Raw genomic sequence first — 18559 nt, 5'->3', positions numbered from 1 at the left:
AAAGTTTTATCCATTAGCCCCGCGAGGCACACTACTGTTAGACCAATGCATTTTTCAGATGTTAGCACTAGGCATCCCTGGCAGGTGGGGTCAAGGGAGCTCTCCTAAGCCGTAACGAGGCCCAGCGTGGCTAGCAAACTGGGCACAGTTGGGTATCTCACGGCTTAGTTTGGCTGGCTTTCACAGTCACTCGGAACTATTTTGTGAGACACAGAGAAATTAAGTAAGTTGCCCAAGATTACATAATCAATTAGTATTAGAAACAGTGTCTAATTCGAGTGATCTGAGCTCACGGTTTGGGTACCTAATATAACGCATCCCTGGTCTAGAGCCAGGGACGTCACAGAATCTATTTTGACCTCTTTAGCTATCTACTTTTCCAAAATGAGAAGAGCAAGATGAGTCCTCTCCTAAGTACTATATCTGGGCAGTGAACAGCTTCATCTCTTGTGCTGTGTGTGTGTGTGTGTGTGTGTGTGTGTGTAGAGAGAGAGAGAGAGAGAGAGAGAGAGAGAGACAGAAAGAGAGACACAGAGAGAGGCAGAGAGAGACAGAGAGACAAAGACAGAGACAAAGACAGAGAGAGACATAGAGAGACAGAGAGAGACCTGTAAATTATCTTCCTCAGTATGCTGATGAACATTTCCTCTTTCTCAGTACAGAGGTCTAACTGGGAATCGTGTTATTCCTGATTCAGAGGCAGGAAAGTGAAGTTGAAGACTGATGGTCTCTATCCAGATGATTAACTAGAGTGCTGGGACATAACCTTCTGAGGACCCAGCAGCCAGCTTGGGGCTCCTCCTTTGAGCCTGGCACATGGGGTCACCAGGCATTACAAACCCACTTACAGGAAACCTGCTACTTGTCCCACAGTGAATTCCCTACTCACCAGTAGCAGGTGGTTCAATATAAAAAGGCCTGTCTGGCTGAGAGTTAGGCCCTTGGGACATGCGTGGATGTTACACACTCATGGACACTGGCAAGACAGTAGCCGGATCAATGCCGTGACTCTGCTCTTTGGAGATCCCCTGGCCTGTGGAGTTTCAGGTAGACTTAGGTACATGGAGAGGAAGGAAGGGGACCAAGGATCCTGGAGGACCGAGTGAAGGGTAGGGCAGCACACAGGGGAGCGGGGAACTGTGCTGGGAGAGCTGCACGGAAGGCAAAGTTTTGGATGGACTCCGTCCTTCTTGTAAACCACAGTGTATCAGAGCAAGCGCTGCAAATGCTTGCTGACTGGCCGTGTGTCTTTCAGGCCTTTTTTTTTTTTTTTAATAGTCATAGCACCTTAATCGAGAGCAGGCTTGGCCCCTCGATGGACAGGTCAAGGTGAGAGAGTGAGGGGCCCTTCTGCTCCCGCTGTTATTTATATTGAGGGCCTCAGCTCTGCACTCCATACTTGAGCTGATTTATATTTGTTTCCTCATCCTTGTGACAGAGAAACTAAGGTCAGCAAAGTTGAATCAGACAAGAAACTAAAGGCAGAGCCGGGCTTCCAGACCCCCAATCAAGAGTTTTTTTTAGGCTAGCCTCTGCCTCTTGTGGCCTCCATGTTCTTGTGCATGAACCACCCTCAGTGAGTTGGTTTCTGAAGAGGCCATTCCCATAAACTAGAGCTCGGGCCCAACTTCCACTCCACCCCAACCCTTATACAGGACCCAGGGAAGTATATCGGCTAGCGAAGGGGATGATCTGTGTTTACATAGGAAAAGCAACGTCAAAAGGCCACGGGAAGATGCACCTCACCCCACAGAATTCCAAGATACTCTCAGGACCAAGAGAGGTGGCGTTCAGTGTGTCTCTCCTACCGTTCCTTTCTCAAACTTGTTGGTGCGGTTCTCTGACTTGCCAAGGTACCGCTCCCCAGTGTCCCCGAGGTCTCCGTAGATGGTGATGTAGACCTTGGCATCTGTCCCCGCCCCAGGAACATTCCCTGTGAAGATCTGCACAGAGTACAGCACAACTGCCCATCGAGTTGGACAGTCAGACAGACAGATAGAGGCGAGAAAGAGCAGGGTGGAAGCTCATTAGCTCAAGGGAGCAGGGTTGGTCGGCATACAAAGCTCTGGTCCAGGCCCTGAAGCTGTTGCATTTTCTTTCTGCTGCTTGGATATGCATGATCAGCTGCACCATGAGTGGGTGCTTCAGTCAGAGTCACCCATCAGATCTGGACTCAGGAGGCTCTCAGAGAACCAAAAGATGGGGACTTTTGGAGTGTCCCCCAACCCATTCACCTATTCAAGTTAGTCCAAGGAGATTGCCCTAAGTATGTCTTCACTATGGTCACTGAGTCTTTATGCTGTGATATTGGCAATGCAAGGCCTTGTCTTCTAGCTACACCATTCTTCTAAATGGATTAGGCATGTGTGTGGAGTAATTTTCAAATAATCATCATCTTCCTGACTTTGATTTATTCTTCAGCCCATTGGTACCACTCACGTTGCCCCACTATCCCCAGGGAAACTCTTTCCCCTCAACCACAGAGACTGAGAATATCTCCTTTGTTCTCATGGTGCCTGGGAAGTAGCTGAGTACTAGGATGATGATGACTAGTATACAAGGATCCCGAGGGAGATGGAAATGAGTGTGGTCTTGGCTTTGCTCTGCTGCTGTGGCTCAGGAAGGAAGACTTAGACAGCTGCTTCCCCAGCCTCCAGCCCTGTGGACAAGCGAGTCCTCCATGTGCTTTCCACAGGCGCTAAGGTGACTTTGCTCCCTTCTCTGTGTCCCTTTGCCCTGGGAGATTCAAGGGAATGGGATGAAAAGGAAGTTTTTGGAGTGGTGATTAGAAACTGGGAAGGGGGAAGGTTTGTTCCTGCAGTGCTGTTCTTAACCACCCAGAGAAATGACCTAAATGTTGGCACAGACCCAGAGCACAATGGCAGGGAAACTAGGGTGGTGTGGTACCTATCCTGGACTAAGGGCCATTCCTGTGAACCCAGGGGACTTACAAGACTTAGAAGGTGGTTCTCTTTCTTACAGTGACCAAGAAGAGCTTTGCTTCCAAGCCCTGTAAGTGGGCCCACAGCCACCGCTAACTCGTGTAACAAATCAGTGTGCTGTGGGTAGCTTTTACCCACAGTTAGGGACATGTTCACATCCCCCCACCCCACTATGGTCCCTGATATGTCTTCTTTTCCACTGGATTTCACAGCATCATGCTTCTCTTTGGCTTTCCTGGGTCCCTCATCTTCTACACAGCCCCTGGCTACTAAATCCTTGAGTCTTCTGTTCTCATTTTGTACAACGTGCCTTTGTCTTCCTTGACCTCCTGAGTCTGCATCTTCAACCCAGTTTCCTGTGCTTCAAATTTCCAACTCCTGTCACCTAATGGCTACCTCCACTGGGACTAGAGGCCAGCATCACAAACTCACACATCTAAGTGAAACTTGATCTCTCCTGTACCTAAACCTTCCCCAAACTCATCCTTACCATCCCTGACTTCATAGCTCATTCTCCCTCACTCTGCAAAACTCCTTGTTGTTTCACGAGACTAGGAATGGTTAAATGCGTGCCCCCTGGTACAGACAATATCGGGGGCCAGTCTATCCTGCTCAGCTTGGCGCAGAAGCAGTCAGTATGTCATGGGCCTCGGTAACTGATAATGAAATTGCCTCTTTGTTGCTTAAAGAGGCAGCATTACCCAAGTCTGTCGGGCCAACACCAACGTGGGGTAACATTAGCAATCTTGTCACAGCTTAGACACAACAGTTGATGACTGTCCTCTCCCTGCCATTCCCCCCTCCACTTCTGGCAGCATTCAAGCCTGTTCCGCATGTGAAATTATCACAGGTGGGCGGACCTGTTAGAAACGCCTCTTCTAGGAGCCCTTGTCCCAGACTGAGATGAATGATCTTCTAACACCCCCACTCCACCTCCTGCTGCTTTCTCTGGTCCTTTGGTAATTAAGAAAACCAATTCAGCTTCTCAGTGCTGAGCAATACATACGGGGATGCAGGATATAGCTATTTCTGGATCCTCCTCCCTCCCGTCCCACCCTGGCCACACAGCCTGTCAGGGAAGAGGTGTCTCCTTAGAAACCCAGAGCGGGTTCTGCAGAGCACAGTTTATACAGAACAGCCCAAGAGTGATGTTAAAAACAGCAGCCTAGGGTGTCCATCTGCGGTCAAGATAGAAAACAAAAAGATATATTTCCCTTACTGGATAGCAAAGAAAATATGAAGAAAGGAATGTGTGTGTGTGTGTGTGTGTGTGTGTGTGTGTGTGTAGAAAGAGAGAGAGAGAGAGAGAGAGAGAGAGAGAGAGAGAGAGGTCTCAGATGAAAGGAAAATGGGGGCTGTCACTGTTTTACATAACAAGGAAAACACAGTCGTTCCTTGTCTTTTGACTCTCATTAGCAGAAAGATCTGTGTCCCAGCCCCACCCGCTTCATAAAAGAGTCTTGAGTTTTACTGGAATCCTGGGTCTTACTCCAGTTTTCCAAAATTGCACTGTAACTTGGGGTTGGTTTTCTAAGTTCTTGGAGCTTCTGTGTAGACTGCCCCGTTGGGGAGAACCACGGGCATTTTTGTGTATCATTAGTGGTAGAGACTTCTGTAGGTGACATTGATTACCGAATAGTTAAAGCTTACTCGGAGCTGAGTGGCTACAAAGAAAGAACACGTGTGTGCACGTACACACATGTGCCCACAGTGTAGTGAGAGGAGAAAGCTGGGCAGTGAGACCTCAATGCCAGCAGGCACAGAAAGGACCGGCATTGTGCAGACTCTTTAGGGGGATAGGAAGATAACCACAGTCTGATGATGTCACTCAGACCCAAGGGAGGAAGAAGCAGGAGAAGTGGGTGGTCAGGATGATTCAAGTCCTGCAGAGAAAGAGGAGTCATGGAGAACAGTGTAACTAGCAGATACAGAAAACAAAACCTGGCGACCCAGAACCTGGACCTAAACCCAGAGATAGGCCTTGTCGGGAGATTTCTACCCTGCTTTCCTTCTTAAAAACAAATCCTTTACAGGACAGGGTTTTAAACCAGGTGCTCATGTGTTAGGCAAATACTCTCCCACTGAGGTACGCTCCAGCCTAACAGAGGAACAGAGAGGGCCACACCACACCAACTATGGCCAAGTGAACTGAGCAGCACAAGGTCAGGAGCAGGGTAATCTAGGCAGTGGGAGATCTGTTGGGATGTATCACTCTGCAAAAGGAGGAAGGGGTTTGAGCACACAGCTTGCAGCGAAACAGGCCAGAATCTGAAGACTGGCTTCCTATCTTCCAGATGTGTGGACTTGGCAAGTTATGCAACTTCTGTGAGCCTCAGTTGTCCAGTGATCGCACAGACCGTCCTCCTCTGTGAGGAGGCTTGACCTAGCAGGGGCAGGGGCTCAGCAGGGAGGAACTTCATGTGCAGCAAAGGCCACTCAGCCCTCCCACCCTGCCCTAATACACGCACTTACTGTCCAGAGGTTCCTCCACTTCCTTGTAGACCTGCCTTAAGGATCCATCTTTCATGTACTTCTCAGTGAAGATGTCATAGGGGACCAGTTCTCGGATGGTCTTCTTGTCATCCTCAGAGGTGGCGAGCCATCGATCACAGGGGAAAGTCAAGGTTTCTGTACCCTGGGGTGAGGAGGAAGGAGGACAGTTAGTCTGTAAGGAGGGGACCGCCAAGACCAGTGATTCTTCAGTGTGATGAAGATCATGGGAACCAAAGACAAAGAAGTTATTGCCTCACGGTACACAGGGATTCTTTCTAGCCTGATTTCAGAAGATCTAGCCTTAAAGATTTACACAACCACAGGAGGAGTTAGTTAGCCTTTTGAAGGCTGCACTTCCTGGGTCGAATTTAAAAATCATTATCTGAATCCTATCCCAGATACTTGGGCCCAGTAGGTGAAGCAGGGTCTCTGAGTTTTTAAATCCGTCTTGTCAGAGACCGCTTGCCGTCCCCTAACTGTGGAAGTTTATATTTTCCTAGTGTTTCCCAAGTTGTTCAGGTTAAATTTTCCTCTGGAGTTGACCCTGGTCAAGGACATGCTGGTCACTCACCAGTCCTGTTGTTTTGAGACAGACACATGGACCAGAACAGATTGCCTTGACCAGTGGTTCTCAGCCTTCCTAATGCTGCAACCCTTCCTCGTGTTGGGGTGACCCCTCAACCATAAAATTATTTCTGTTGCTACTTCATAACTGTAATCTTGCAGCTGTTATAAATCATAATGTAAGGATCTGATTGACAGGTCATATATCTGATATGTGACCCCCATGAGGCAGTCATCCTACCCCACAGGAGTTGTGACCCACAGGTCGAGAACCACTGAAAGATTTTGTTGGCCCCGAGCTAGTTAACAGGCTGAAGTAGCCGACAAGCCAGTATGCTATCTGGGAAAAGGTGAAGCACTGGGAAAGACCCATTTCCAACTTACGTCTTTCTCGGGGAGGAGCCTGCGGATGTCCACGTGGGAGCAGTGCCACCCAGGGTTTATGCCTGTGTTGTCATGGCCAATCCGAATTTTTTCTATGATCTCACCCACGTCTTCTAACTTCAGAAAGAAAAGAAGGCACGGTGTGTCAGTAAGGCTTCCACCACCTCGTACGTCCTCGGGGCATCCATGTTCAGATCCCCCTTGAACTTCTAGGTGCTATTTGCTCTCATCTATCTCTACTGAGCAGTCAGGACAAGCCCCTCCTCTGCACATGGCACACCAATGCTTCCTTCCCTCAGTCTGGACACGGATGGCCCTGATTCGGGCACTCAGGTCTTTCAGGGGTATCTGACTCTTCCCATCCTCCATTACTTGATGCCAGAGTAGCGCAATCTCTGAGGACTGAGTTGGGTCTCAGAAGAAGGGATCTGGTACATCCTGTGCTCCTGTCTTGCTGGACAGACTATGTTCAAATCTTCCAATTCTTAAGAGCCCCTCCATTTCTATAATTCTTTTTCTCTACTCCTATAGATTCTGTTCCCCCAAAATTACAGAAAATAGTGTCTTAGTCAGCCAAAACCAGAACCAGGGATGGGGCAGCCCATTGAGATCAAGACTAGGTCAACAACCACAGAATGGTATTCTCTCTCTCTCTCTCTCTCTCTCTCTCTCTCTCTCTCTCTCTCTCTCTCTCTCTCTGATTTGTTTATTTTATGTATATGAGTATTCCATCACTCTCTTCAGACACACCAGAAGAGGTCATCGGATCCCATTACAGACGGCTGTGAGCCACCACGTGGTTGCTGGGAATTGAACTCAGGACCTCTGGAAGAGCAGTCGGTGCTCTTAACCACTGAGCCATCTCTCCAGCCAGCCAGCATGGCTCTCTTTATCACCTGTTCTTTAGCTCTAAGTCCCTGGCCAAGCACCTTGCTACTCCCTAGACAGACAAGGGAGCCACAGGTGCTGTGAACCGTGCTGCCCTCCCAAGACGCTCCACTACCTGTCACCTGCTCTGGAGCAGAGAGCAGAATCCATGGCCACAATGGTCCTTAGAAGCCTTGCAAGCCCAGAGGACTCAGAGCAACTAAACAAAGATCAGTGCTTCCAGGTGATGTAAGGGCTGTAGAGATTTCTGATGGATCTTATGACTACCTGTCGAAAAGGTATTGATGCCCCAGGAGAAGGCTGTGATCCACATCTCAACTGATCACTTCACACCCGAGGTGGCCAGAAAATACAGGGTCCCCAGCTCATCTTCCACTTAGGGGCGTCTATTTCCTTCCCTGTCCCATACGCTTTGAGGTTTGGGACACGTGGCTTCAATGGCACGTCTGTAAACTTAGTCCTATGGCAAGCCCTTGTCATCTTGTCTGTGGCACCATCGGCAACAAGGAGGCCCTCAGAGGCCTGCTGGGACTCATAGATGGGATGGGATCAGAAGGTCCTGGCAGTCACCTTTGGAGGGTGGGGGTTAAAGACATTGTCCAAGAAGGCTGTGGAGCTGAACTGCCGGGACCCTAGCTCACTGAGTAGTGCTACCTTCGTACGTTTCAAACCTTCCTTGTTCTGGGTGCTTATGTGTGACATGGGATTATGATACTGACACCTTCTTGGAACTGTCACTGTGAATCAATGACTTAGTCCTTATTGAGTGTTTACAACAGGGATGACATTTCAGATGAGCTCAGGAATCTGAACTGCTAATGTTCTTCTCCCAGCCAACCCCTCAGGGTGGGTCACAGAGAGGGGGAGCAGTTTGCTAACAGGTAATCCACAGTGAGGGTGGGAAGGTGAGTCGTGGACTGAGTGACGGGCTGAGGATCCACCAGAGAAGAGTAGAGAGGTAGAAGATGCAGGCAGGAAAGACAAGCCTTTTCATTTGTCCAACTCCCTCACTCCCTGAAGACTCAGACAGTTGACAAAGAATGAACAAATTAACTGGCAAATTATAACTGCTCACTACTAATAGGGATCTTATTGATAAATACTAATGGGGACCTCATTGATAAAAGCCCCCAGAAGTCCTGTTGAGGTGGAACCTGGGCACTAATTATATCATTCCCTGTGATGCACCCACCATATCACCTTGTGTGGAGAGATGTTAGCCTGTGTGGATGACTGAATCAGCCCTGATCTTTTTCCATGGCAGACTTCCCACCAAAGTTGCCTGCTCCCAGAGGGATAGGGAGAGAGTTAAATTCTCGAAGCAGCAGCGGGCTAAGGGTAAGAATAAGCTAGATGTTTTTGTTTCCCACTAGAATACAAGGGCATGTCACTACTGGTTTCCCATTCCCCAGGGAGCTGAGGCTTGCAAGGCTCCTAGGTCCTCTCCCAGGCTGGCGTCATCCCTACCCTCTTTCCAAGCTCCACTATGCTCACCCTGTGCCCTCAAGCTCCGTGTTGCATCTGTTTTCACCACTGGCCCACTGGGCATGCTGTCACCTCCCGGGGATACCTCTTCTTGTCCCGAGAGTGCCCACTTCCATGCCTGGCTTTAAGCCATCTCCTCCAGGACCTTTTCCTGAACACCAATGACAAGCTCAACCCACTGGAAGGAAAGTCTACCACAGAGTGTAAGGGCACACACGTCAAAGCCCGCAGGTTTGATTCTGGTTCCCCTGCATGCTAGCTATGTGGTTTGGGGAAAGTCACTAACCTTACTGTGCCTCAATCCCCTCCTCTTTACCTGGGTCCAGTACAACGCAGAATTGTTGCAAGGGTCCAGTGAACATAGATAGAACCCATATGTTAGGGCCTCAAACCATAGGACCAGTGACGGTGACAAGCATTAGATCTCCCATCTTGAGTGAAGGACCGGGCCTCCCAGTTATACCACAAGCTCTTGCAGGCAGAGTCTGGGCTCTTCTGCTGTGTTTCCTGCCCACACCATCTCACACGAGAGGACAACACAGGCTGGATGAATTGTTCTGCACACGGGCATGTGGGAATTCCACGGTGCTGGAACCCACATCCCCAGTAAACACCAGATGACCGAACCCCTTTGCCCAGATCTGACAGGAGCTATGAAACATATAGCAGCTGTGTCCAACTGGCTATAGCGTGACAGCCAAGCAGAAGACGCAGCCCTGCACAATCCCCTGTGAGAGATTTGCACCATCCAGCACCTCAGCTCCTACCTGCCTGGAAGCTGGGCTGCATCCGTGGTAGAAGCAGGAAGATATCCTGTTGGTATGCCTGCCTCCCCTGGTTCTCGTCATCATCACCTTTAAACCTGACAACTTGTCCTAAAAGACCTACCTAGCTTCACCATCCTCCTGTCTGGTTGGACGTGAAGGCTCAGGGAGGCTGACCAAGCTGCTCACCTCCCATTCGCTGTGGCCCATCTCGATGAAACGCTCCTCTGACCCCGCCCTCTATGGAAGTGCAAGGGGCCAGGTACCTCCACAATAAAGCGGGAGGCTGACTTCCTCTCGAAGAGCAGCTTCTGTTCCCTCTTATTGGTGCACAGGAACTTCTGCCGGGTGCACACGGCATCACAGCCGTAGATGACTATGAAGACGTTGGCGTCCGTCCCAGCAGCAAAGACATCGCTGGTGTAGAGGGTGATCTCATAAGGGACAACTGAGAGATATGGCAGAGGGCAAGGACAGGGGTGGCAGGAAGAGAACAGAAGATACCGTAGGTGAGGCCGTGTTCTTTCCGGCCTCAGTGGTGGCCTTTTAGAGGGAACGTCTCATGCCTCATATCTAGAGACAGCCCTGATCCTCCAGACAGGGACTTATGACAGACTGGCTGGAGATATAGGTTATGGAATTTGAAAAGCTCGAGCCCAAATCTGGGGCCTAACCTGATGATCAGTGTGGCCTGGACAAGTTGGTTAAGAGCCTTCATTTTCATTGATGCGCACCCACCAGGAGGCTTAGCCATACTCTGTAACCCGGAGCTTTGCATTTCAGAGGCAAACTGCCAATCGGAGAGCCAGGCTCAGTGATGAAATAGCATTCTCTTCTCATTCTGTCTGCTGCTCTTAGTCCCTCATTGGCTCCAAACCGGCAAGCTCCCATGTCATACCTGGCCTCTCATTCAGCTGCTCTGACTTAATAGATGTTTCTTATAGGGGAGTGGCCAAGAGGAGGAGGGAGAGGAGGAGGGAGAGGAGGAGGGAGAGGAGGAGGGAGAGGAGGAGGGAGAGGAAGAGGAGGAGGAAGGAGAGGAGGAGGAAGAGGAGGAGGAAGGAGAGGAGGAGGAAGAGGAGGAGGAAGGAGAGAAGGGAGAGGAGGAGGGAGAGGAGGAAGAGGGGGAAAGAGTAGAAGGAAGAGGAGGAGGAAGGAGAGGAAGATGAGGAGGAAGCAGAGGAGGAGGGAGAGGAAGAGGGAGAGGAGGAGGGAGAGGAGGAGGGAGAGGAGGAGGGAGAGGAAGAGGAGGAGGAAGGAGAGGAGGAGGAAGAGGAGGAGGAAGGAGAGGAGGAGGGAAAGGAGGAGGAAGGAGAGAAGGGAGAGGAGGAGGGAGAGGAGGAGGGAGAGGAGGAGGGAGAGGAGGAGGGAGAGGAAGAAGAGGGGGAAAGAGTAGAAGGAAGAGGAGGAGGAAGGAGAGAAGGGAGAGGAGGAGGGAGAGGAGGAAGAGGGGGAAAGAGTAGAAGGAAGAGGAGGAGGAAGGAGAGGAAGATGAGGAGGAAGCAGAGGAGGAGGGAGAGGAGGAGGGAGAGGAGGAAGAGGGGGAAAGAGTAGAAGGAAGAGGAGGAGGAAGGAGAGGAAGATGAGGAGGAAGCAGAGGAGGAGGGAGAGGAGGAGGGAGAGGAGGAAGAGGGGGAAAGAGTAGAAGGAAGAGGAGGAGGAAGGAGAGGAGGGGGAGGAGGGGGATTCTCTAGCTACAAGACTGTCTACCCTTAAAGGAGAGCTGCTGGCAAGTGACTTCCCAGTGCAGCCGCTCCACGACAAGCAACCAGTGTGTCTGTATGGACTGAGGATCTGCTCTACTGGAGCTCTCGGAGGGACTGACTAATAAAGATTCCTAAGTTTCTCTTTGGAGTGTCTGTGGCGTGGGCCTAATTCACACCTTACAGTACAGTTTGAAGCTGTTCATCTGAATCAAGTGTCAGCTACAGGGTGAGATTCATTAGCAGGTTATGTAAGGTTAGCGAGCAGTCAACCATATCCTGACTGCTATTGCATACCACGTGGAGTGAGGTAACTTTTGTGATAGGCTTGGCATACATGCATATGAATAAATATACTCATTATGGATTGCTGGCCAGAGAGATAGAGATAGATAGATAGATAGATAGATAGATAGATAGATAGATAGATAGATGATAGATAGATAGATGATAGATAGATAGATGATATAGATAGATAGATGATAGATAGATAGATAGATGATAGATAGATAGATAATATGAATACAGACTGGGAAGAGGGCTCCGTTAGTAAAGTAAGGATGAGGATCTGAATTCAGATCCCCAGAACCCACATAAAAAGCTAGGTACTATGTCACATGTCTGTGACACCGGCATTGCGGGCTAAGACGAGAAGGATGGATCCCTAAAATTAATGAGAGCTTCAGGTTCAGTGAGAGAGACCCTATCCTGAAAAACAAGAGGCACAAAGCAATTGAGGGGACACCCAACATTGTCGGACCTTAACATGCAGCCACATATATGTATACACACCTACACTATCAAGTACATACACCACACCAAACATACATAATATATCACATACATTACCAAAGAACAGAAAGAGAGCAGGAAGAAGAGGAAAGAAGGAGGAGAGAAAGGAAGGAAGGGAGGAAGGAAGGGAGGGAGGGAGGGAAGGAAGGAGGGAGGGAGGGAGGGAGGGAGGGAAGAAGTTAAAACCCTAAAAGGAGTCCACAAGCAAATACTCCTTATTTTATGTTCTTGGATCTTAAAGGGACCCATCCATTTTAGGAGCTGCCTGTTCTTAGGGGATCTCAACCTTCTCTGAATGAGGAACTGCCTCCAGTGTCCTGAAAGGATTCCCTGAAGAAGTATGGAGATATCCATGCCTGTGGTGGCACCAGTCTCACCCATTGGGAACTTGTCATGTGCCAGGTTCAGTACTATGCCCTGGACAGCACCGTCATCCCCAGAGTGCCAGTGGAGTGGTATTGTGCCCATCTCATCAGAGCCACAAGCTGCAGAGGGGTGAAGGGACTGGTCCCAGGTCACATGGTGGGACCTGAGCCCAAACTTGTCTGACTCCAGAGCTACAGAGTCCACTTCTGGGATGAACTGGAGGAAATTATTTCAGCCATGGGGTGAGGTGGTTCATGAACACTTCCCCTGACCCTTGACTGAAACAGCTGGAGGCTTTTTCTACTGTTCCAGAGCCCCTTGGCTGTGTTCCCCTCTGCCCAGAGACTCTCCAGAAATAGGTCTGATCCAATCCCTTCCTCCTTGTTTCCTCTTAGGGCTTTTCAGTTCTTTCCCCACCCCACATCCCTTTTTAAAAAAGCAAGCGCGAGTCTAAGATTCACCTGCTCTAGGTTATGTTAGAATGTTATGCCGCTTCCTGTAAAAGGCCTGAGCATCTACTGTTGCCCTAAGGGTCCTGGAACCAGTTCCCAAAGATGCAGGGAGACACGGGGTACTCAGTCAGACTATGCAAAATCTCAAACTGGTGTGACACAAAATGTGGCCTGTTAAGGTGCCACAAGGGGGGTGGGTGCTCCTGCACCCGGGACCCAATCGTTCCTCCTGTCAGTGCTGAGTGTTGGTTCAGTCTGACTTGCACTTTGGGGAGCTTCTGGGGCAAGGCTAGGTCGAAGCCTTGACTAGGGGAAAGGTCACTTCTGTTCAGGTTTTGGAGCGGAAAATACACTGGCAACCTGTTGATCCCAACTTTGACTGAGCCATACTGTTTGATTCTGAGCTGTTCAGGGGGGGAAAAATTTTAGTAGCGTTCATTATTTAACCAGAAAACTAAACTGACTGTTCTGTGTGGGTTTCAGATCTCACCAAATTCTGACAGATTTTCGCAGTTCGGCTGATTTCAGTTTGGGTGTTAGCACCTAGTACGGACGTGCGCGCCCATGAACATCAGGCGTGAACATTTCATGACAGGGAGTCACCCACCTTCCCTCCGATTTGTCCAGGGAAAGGAACATTTACCTCAAGTTCTCCCCTGACCCCCACTAGGAGAAAGTGTCTGAGTAGGAATTTCTCTGGCTTGGTAGAATGTGAAGAGGATGGTGATGGGGTGGGTGGGTCATCGCTCCTCGTGAGCACTGATTTAACATTAGTCACCCTGCGTCACGGTCTCTATTTTATAGACGAGAAACACTGAGCCCCAGAGAGGCCAGACAGTGCACTGTCATCAGTGTGTGTTGTGTAGAGTTTGGAATAAATCCAATATTATCTTTTTGGGGGTCCAGGGCTAGGCCCACAGTATTCTCTCACCCCCACCCCCACCCCCCGAACTCAGGACATCTGAGGAGGGAAAAGGGAGCTGAACAGAACGGTAGAGGTGGGTTTGGCACCGTGCCAACCGTGGAGGAGAGTCTGGGGCTGAGTCAGGACAGCAGGTTATGGGGGCCCCCAGGAGGGCCAGCCTTTCCATACATGGCGTGTAGAGCCGTGTCTGAAGCTCCGCGTGGAAGAGATCCCTGACGATGCTCCCGTCGTCCTCATTCTTGGCCAACCAACGGCCGCAGGGAAAGGTCATGCACTTCCCAAGAGATGGGGCATCCACCTCCACCCAGTCTACAAACCAGCCTGGGGCCTTGCCTGTAGATGAGGGGAGAGAGATGGGGGAGGGGTAAGGGGGAGAGGGAGAGGGAGAGAGAGCCCATTAAGAGTGTGATTAAGAGCGTGTGCAGATATGACTCCCTGGGGATGAGCTCAGAAACTCCCGGTTCCCTTCTCTCCTTGAGCTCCCAGAGCTCCACCAGTCTTTTAGCACCGTTTGCTGACAGCGTTGTCAAGACAACACTTATTAAGATGTGCACACGACTAAAACTGCATCCCACTCCAGGCTGGACCAGAAGAGCAGCAGCCCAAGGGGGCTCCTGCCATTGCTGGTCTTGGAGAGGCACTGAGAGGAGGTAGCAGGAGGGCAGGCAAGTCTGATCAAGAGAAGCAAGGACGCTGTGGGGGTGGACCAAGCTCCAGACAAGCTAGCTCAGGGATGCACAGAAGCTTGTGTCCACGGAGACGTTCTTATCCCATTGTGCCTCACGGCTCCCTGGCTCTATTTGTGATGGATGAGAGCTGAGGCAACACATTTAGGGAAGGAAATGAAGACCAGGACAAGACCCTTGTCCTAACAGTCCCTAGAGTGCTGCTTCTAGGATGGGGTTTCCTCCTCTAACTAAGAAATGGAGGTTTGGCCAATAGTAAAGAGTCCTACTTTACTGTGGGGAAAAAAATGGATGCTTCCTTTGTCTGGCTGCTCTGTCAGTAGGTTCCATGAAGCTGGCTCTTCGGTTCCTACACTAGGGTCCCTAGGCTAGCAGTTGCGTACGGCCAAGGGACTTGAAAGATAAGCACATTCTCAGAACCCCTGGATTGGAGACAATAGGGTGGACCTAGAAGCCATGGTCTAATATCCCCTCCCACTCTGAATGACGTCAATGCACCACAGGTTAGAGACCCATTGATCTCTTTCAGGTGCACATTAACATCACTGAGGTTGAGATCTGGAGAGAGACTTCCAAAGCACCTGTGTGCAGGTCCCAGGGAAGATGAATAATCCCAGAATCTGTGGCAGCCAGGGCTCCACTGGGCAAGTGAGAGTCAGAAGCTGTGTCCCTGTGGAAGGCATGACGCCCACAAGTGACTGGTCCAGGGACTCTGTAGCTCTGATAGGGAAGAGAAGGGAGGGAAACCAGACCTGTGTTGTCATGGCCGATCCTAACTTTCCAAAGGTCTCCCAGATCCAGCGTCTCCACGGTGAAGATTTCAATGCTGTCCCTTTCAAATTTGTCACTGTTGGTTTTGGAGGACTTCAGGAGGGTCATCCCTGCCAACCAGATAAGCCCATGGTGACTGACTAGCTCTGAGACGGTCCCAACCTGTTCTCACCCACCCTCCTGCAGAAAACCTTCTCGCATAAACCTCCGGAGAGACAGACCTTGCTGAAAACTGCTTAATGTCTATGACTTGATTTCCTCAGTCAGAGAGAGGTGACCTGGTGCTTTCCCTGCGAGGCCTGAATGAGACTCTCATGCAGAGGGGTCAAGAGCAGGACTGACAGCAGAAAGCCAGGGGAAGTAAGGGCAGTGGCCAGAGCCCCTCACTTCACTCGAACATGACTCAGGAACCATTGTACGAACTCATCGATTATCAGACGCGACTTATTTCGTTCATTCTACATCATTTGCTTTATTAACCTACTAAGTAACAGGGACGAGCGATGTTTATTGAGTGCCACTTTCACCTCCAAATTTTAAGTGTTCCGTGTCATAAAACTCAGAGCCTGTAAGACACATAAAACCTTATCTTGCACGTGGGGAAAGCTAAGGCACAGAATGGTTAAGCAACATGTGGCTGATCACACAGCCTGGAATGGAAATTTGAACCAGTCAGTCAGGCTGTGGAGCCAGGGTTTGCATCAACTAACGTATCTCACACCCGGGGAGGGGGAGGGGTTCATCCATCCTCAGTGGTGCTTGGCAGGGGCCTTCAAGCTAATGCATGAAGATCGCTGGAAGGAAAGTTTCCTCTGTAGACTCACTCAGTCATAGTGGCAGGGAGAGGATTGGGTGGGAGGTGACAACACCAAACTGAAGGTGCCACCTTCCCTGAGGTCCTGTGCAGCTGCTGGAGTAACTCTGGTGCGCTCTGAAGACTTTATCACAGGGACCCTGGAGCCCCAGGGCTGAGCTTTCTTGAACTTGAAGGAGTCCTTTCTTCTAAGAGATTACTGGGGTACAGTTAGGACAGGCTGCATACAGAGGAACTGCTTTTGTCATGGGGCCCAATCCTGTGTTCCTCAGTGAGCAGTGTGGAAGAGAGTTTATAGAGACAGAGGAATCTTCCGCTAAGCCCGCCTGGGTGCCTCTCTCTTACCGTTGTTATCTTTCGTGCCAAAGAGCGTGATGAAGACGTTGGCATCTGTGCCTGCGTTCTTTTTGTCCCCAGTCTTTATGGTCACTGAAAATGTGGTTGATTTATCTGCCAGGAGGAGAAGACAGAAGGTGAGCTGTAGCTCACCTGGGGAATCCAAAAGAGGGAGGACAGGCGACTTGATTCTACCACTGTGGCCCTGTCACCCCAGTTCCTCCCCTGTATCAGTCCTACACCTGTGAGCCCTGTAGTCAGCAACAAACAAGTCTGTTCACACAGTCAGTTCTGCACACTGCTTTCCTTGGAGTGCCATTAGCCCGGGAACTCCTCAACAGACAAGTGTCCCTGCCCTGCTTCCTACAGGAAGCCCTCTCGGTCTACATAGGTGGCACACAGACAAGTAAACATGAGGTGGCAGGGAGTCAGTAGCCCACAGCCAGGCCCTCTGCTCAGACCTCTTCAGGCTGAGTGAACCTCTTGCCAGATATGGCTATTTCCCCCCTCAGAAATATGTCTAAAAGTGTACCTGGAGGAGGACAAAAGATAAGGCAGAGCTAGCCCAGCCAGTCTGTCCCTGAAGAGCACACTTCATAGCTGTGGACCTCTTTATTCCAAGCCGTATGCTAGGCATACAGGAGCCTGCCCAACTCCCAACCTCTACATCTCTCCATGAAGAGAGGAGAGTGCAGGGCAGCTACAGTATCTAGGAGGAGGTGCCCAGAGCCCATAAGTAGGAAAGTGGGAAAGAGTTCAGAGGAAGGGAAGGAAAAGGGAAAAGGAAGTAGGGAGAAAGAAGAAGAGAAGGAAGAGGAGGAGAAGGAGGAGGAAGAGGAAGAAGAGAAAGAGGAGGAGGAAGAGGAAGAAGAGGAGGAGGAAGACAAAGAAGAGGAGGAGGAAGAAGAGGAAGAGGGGGAAGAGGAAGAGGAGGAGGAAGAGAGGAGGAGGAGGAGGAGGAGAAGGAGGAGGAAGAAGAGGAAGAAGAGGAAGAGGAGGAGGAAAAGGAGGAGGAAGAGGAGGAGGAAGAGGAAGAGGAGGAGGAAGAGGAGGAAGATGAGGAGGAGGAAGAGGAAAGGGTGAAGAGGAATGGGAGGAGGAAGAAGAGGAAGAGAAGAAGGAGGAAGAAGAGGAGGAGGGAGTAAGAGGAGGAGGAAGAGGAGGAGAAAGATGAGGAGGAGGAAGAAGAGGAGGAAGAGGAGAAGGAAGAGGAAGGGAAGGGGTAAAGGGAGGGGAGGGGAAAGGGGAAGGAGAAATGGAGGGGGAAGGGAAGGGGGAGGGGAGGGAGAAAGGGAGGAAGGAAAGATGGGACAATGGACAGAATCATCTCTAATAGAAGAAACCTTTCTGCTCCAGAGCCAGGTTGTCGAGGGGATTATTGTCACCCTGGCCCCCGCCCTCCTCGTCTTCACTAGGTAGCACGTAGGACTCATCCACTGGCAGCAGCTCCCTGGATAACTGGCCGTCATCCTCCTCGACTGCTAGCCAGCGCTGGCACGGGAAGTAGTACCTGTAGGGAAGGGTAAGGAAGACTGGCGCAGCTCTTTGGAAAGATCTCATGAGAACTGAAACAGTCTGAGCAGGGCTGCAACTCCCCTGGCTGCCAGCCACAACATTGCACCCCCAATCTGCCTGGTTAAGGAATTATACCCACACGTCGATAAACAATAAACCCAGAGACGCTCTCAGTCTGTAATACACTGGGCGGAAAAAAAATATAGAAAGAGAGACAGTTACGGCGCCCTTCTCAGGCAGTGTGAGGCCAGCGTCTCGGGCACAGTGCTGCACAGGGAAGGTGTTCTGCAGCTATGCATGGAGTCTGTGGACTTCAACGGCATAAACCAGGGGTGTTTATGGCAGATGTGTGTCTAGGGAGCAGAAAGTGGCATCCCAGCCATCAAGGGAGATGATACCCATGAAGACTTCTCCATGGAAAAGCAGTACCCAGCATAAGGGGGAGGGGCCTGGAGAGGCTACTAAGAACTCACTTTTACAGTTCAACTCTCTAGCTCCTGTCTCCTGAGGACTCTCAGTTAATCCCTGTGTGATCTTGAACAAGTTCTTTCCTAGGATCACCAGATTTAGTCAACAGAGGGCCAGGACTCCTAGTCCCACTTGAATTCTGCACAAACGACTGTTTGTGGTTTTGTGTGAATCCCCCCTGACATTTGGAACGCGCTCCTGTGACTAAGGG

General features: G+C 50.3%; 1 protein-coding gene across 3 annotated transcripts in view; it reads right to left on the bottom strand.

Moving 5' to 3' along the window:
* Loxhd1 (lipoxygenase homology PLAT domains 1) overlaps window positions 1–18559 on the bottom strand; it is a 153113-nt gene that overhangs the window by 45734 nt on the left and 88820 nt on the right. For all 3 annotated transcript variants that reach the window (NM_001414400.1, XM_087592288.1, NM_001106132.4), the window contains 8 exon segments: window positions 1809–1963; window positions 5415–5577; window positions 6384–6500; window positions 9787–9968; window positions 13927–14091; window positions 15197–15325; window positions 16375–16479; window positions 17709–17875. In NM_001414400.1, coding sequence (NP_001401329.1) covers window positions 1809–1963; window positions 5415–5577; window positions 6384–6500; window positions 9787–9968; window positions 13927–14091; window positions 15197–15325; window positions 16375–16479; window positions 17709–17875 — 1183 coding nt within the window.

The sequence above is a fragment of the Rattus norvegicus genome, chromosome 18 (assembly GCF_021556685.1).
Source record: "Rattus norvegicus strain SHRSP/BbbUtx chromosome 18, alternate assembly SHRSP_T2T, whole genome shotgun sequence".
In the NCBI taxonomy this organism is placed as follows: domain Eukaryota; kingdom Metazoa; phylum Chordata; class Mammalia; order Rodentia; family Muridae; genus Rattus; species Rattus norvegicus.
Note: the sequence above shows the minus strand (reverse complement) of the source record. Positions and strands in the feature narration are given on the sequence as shown.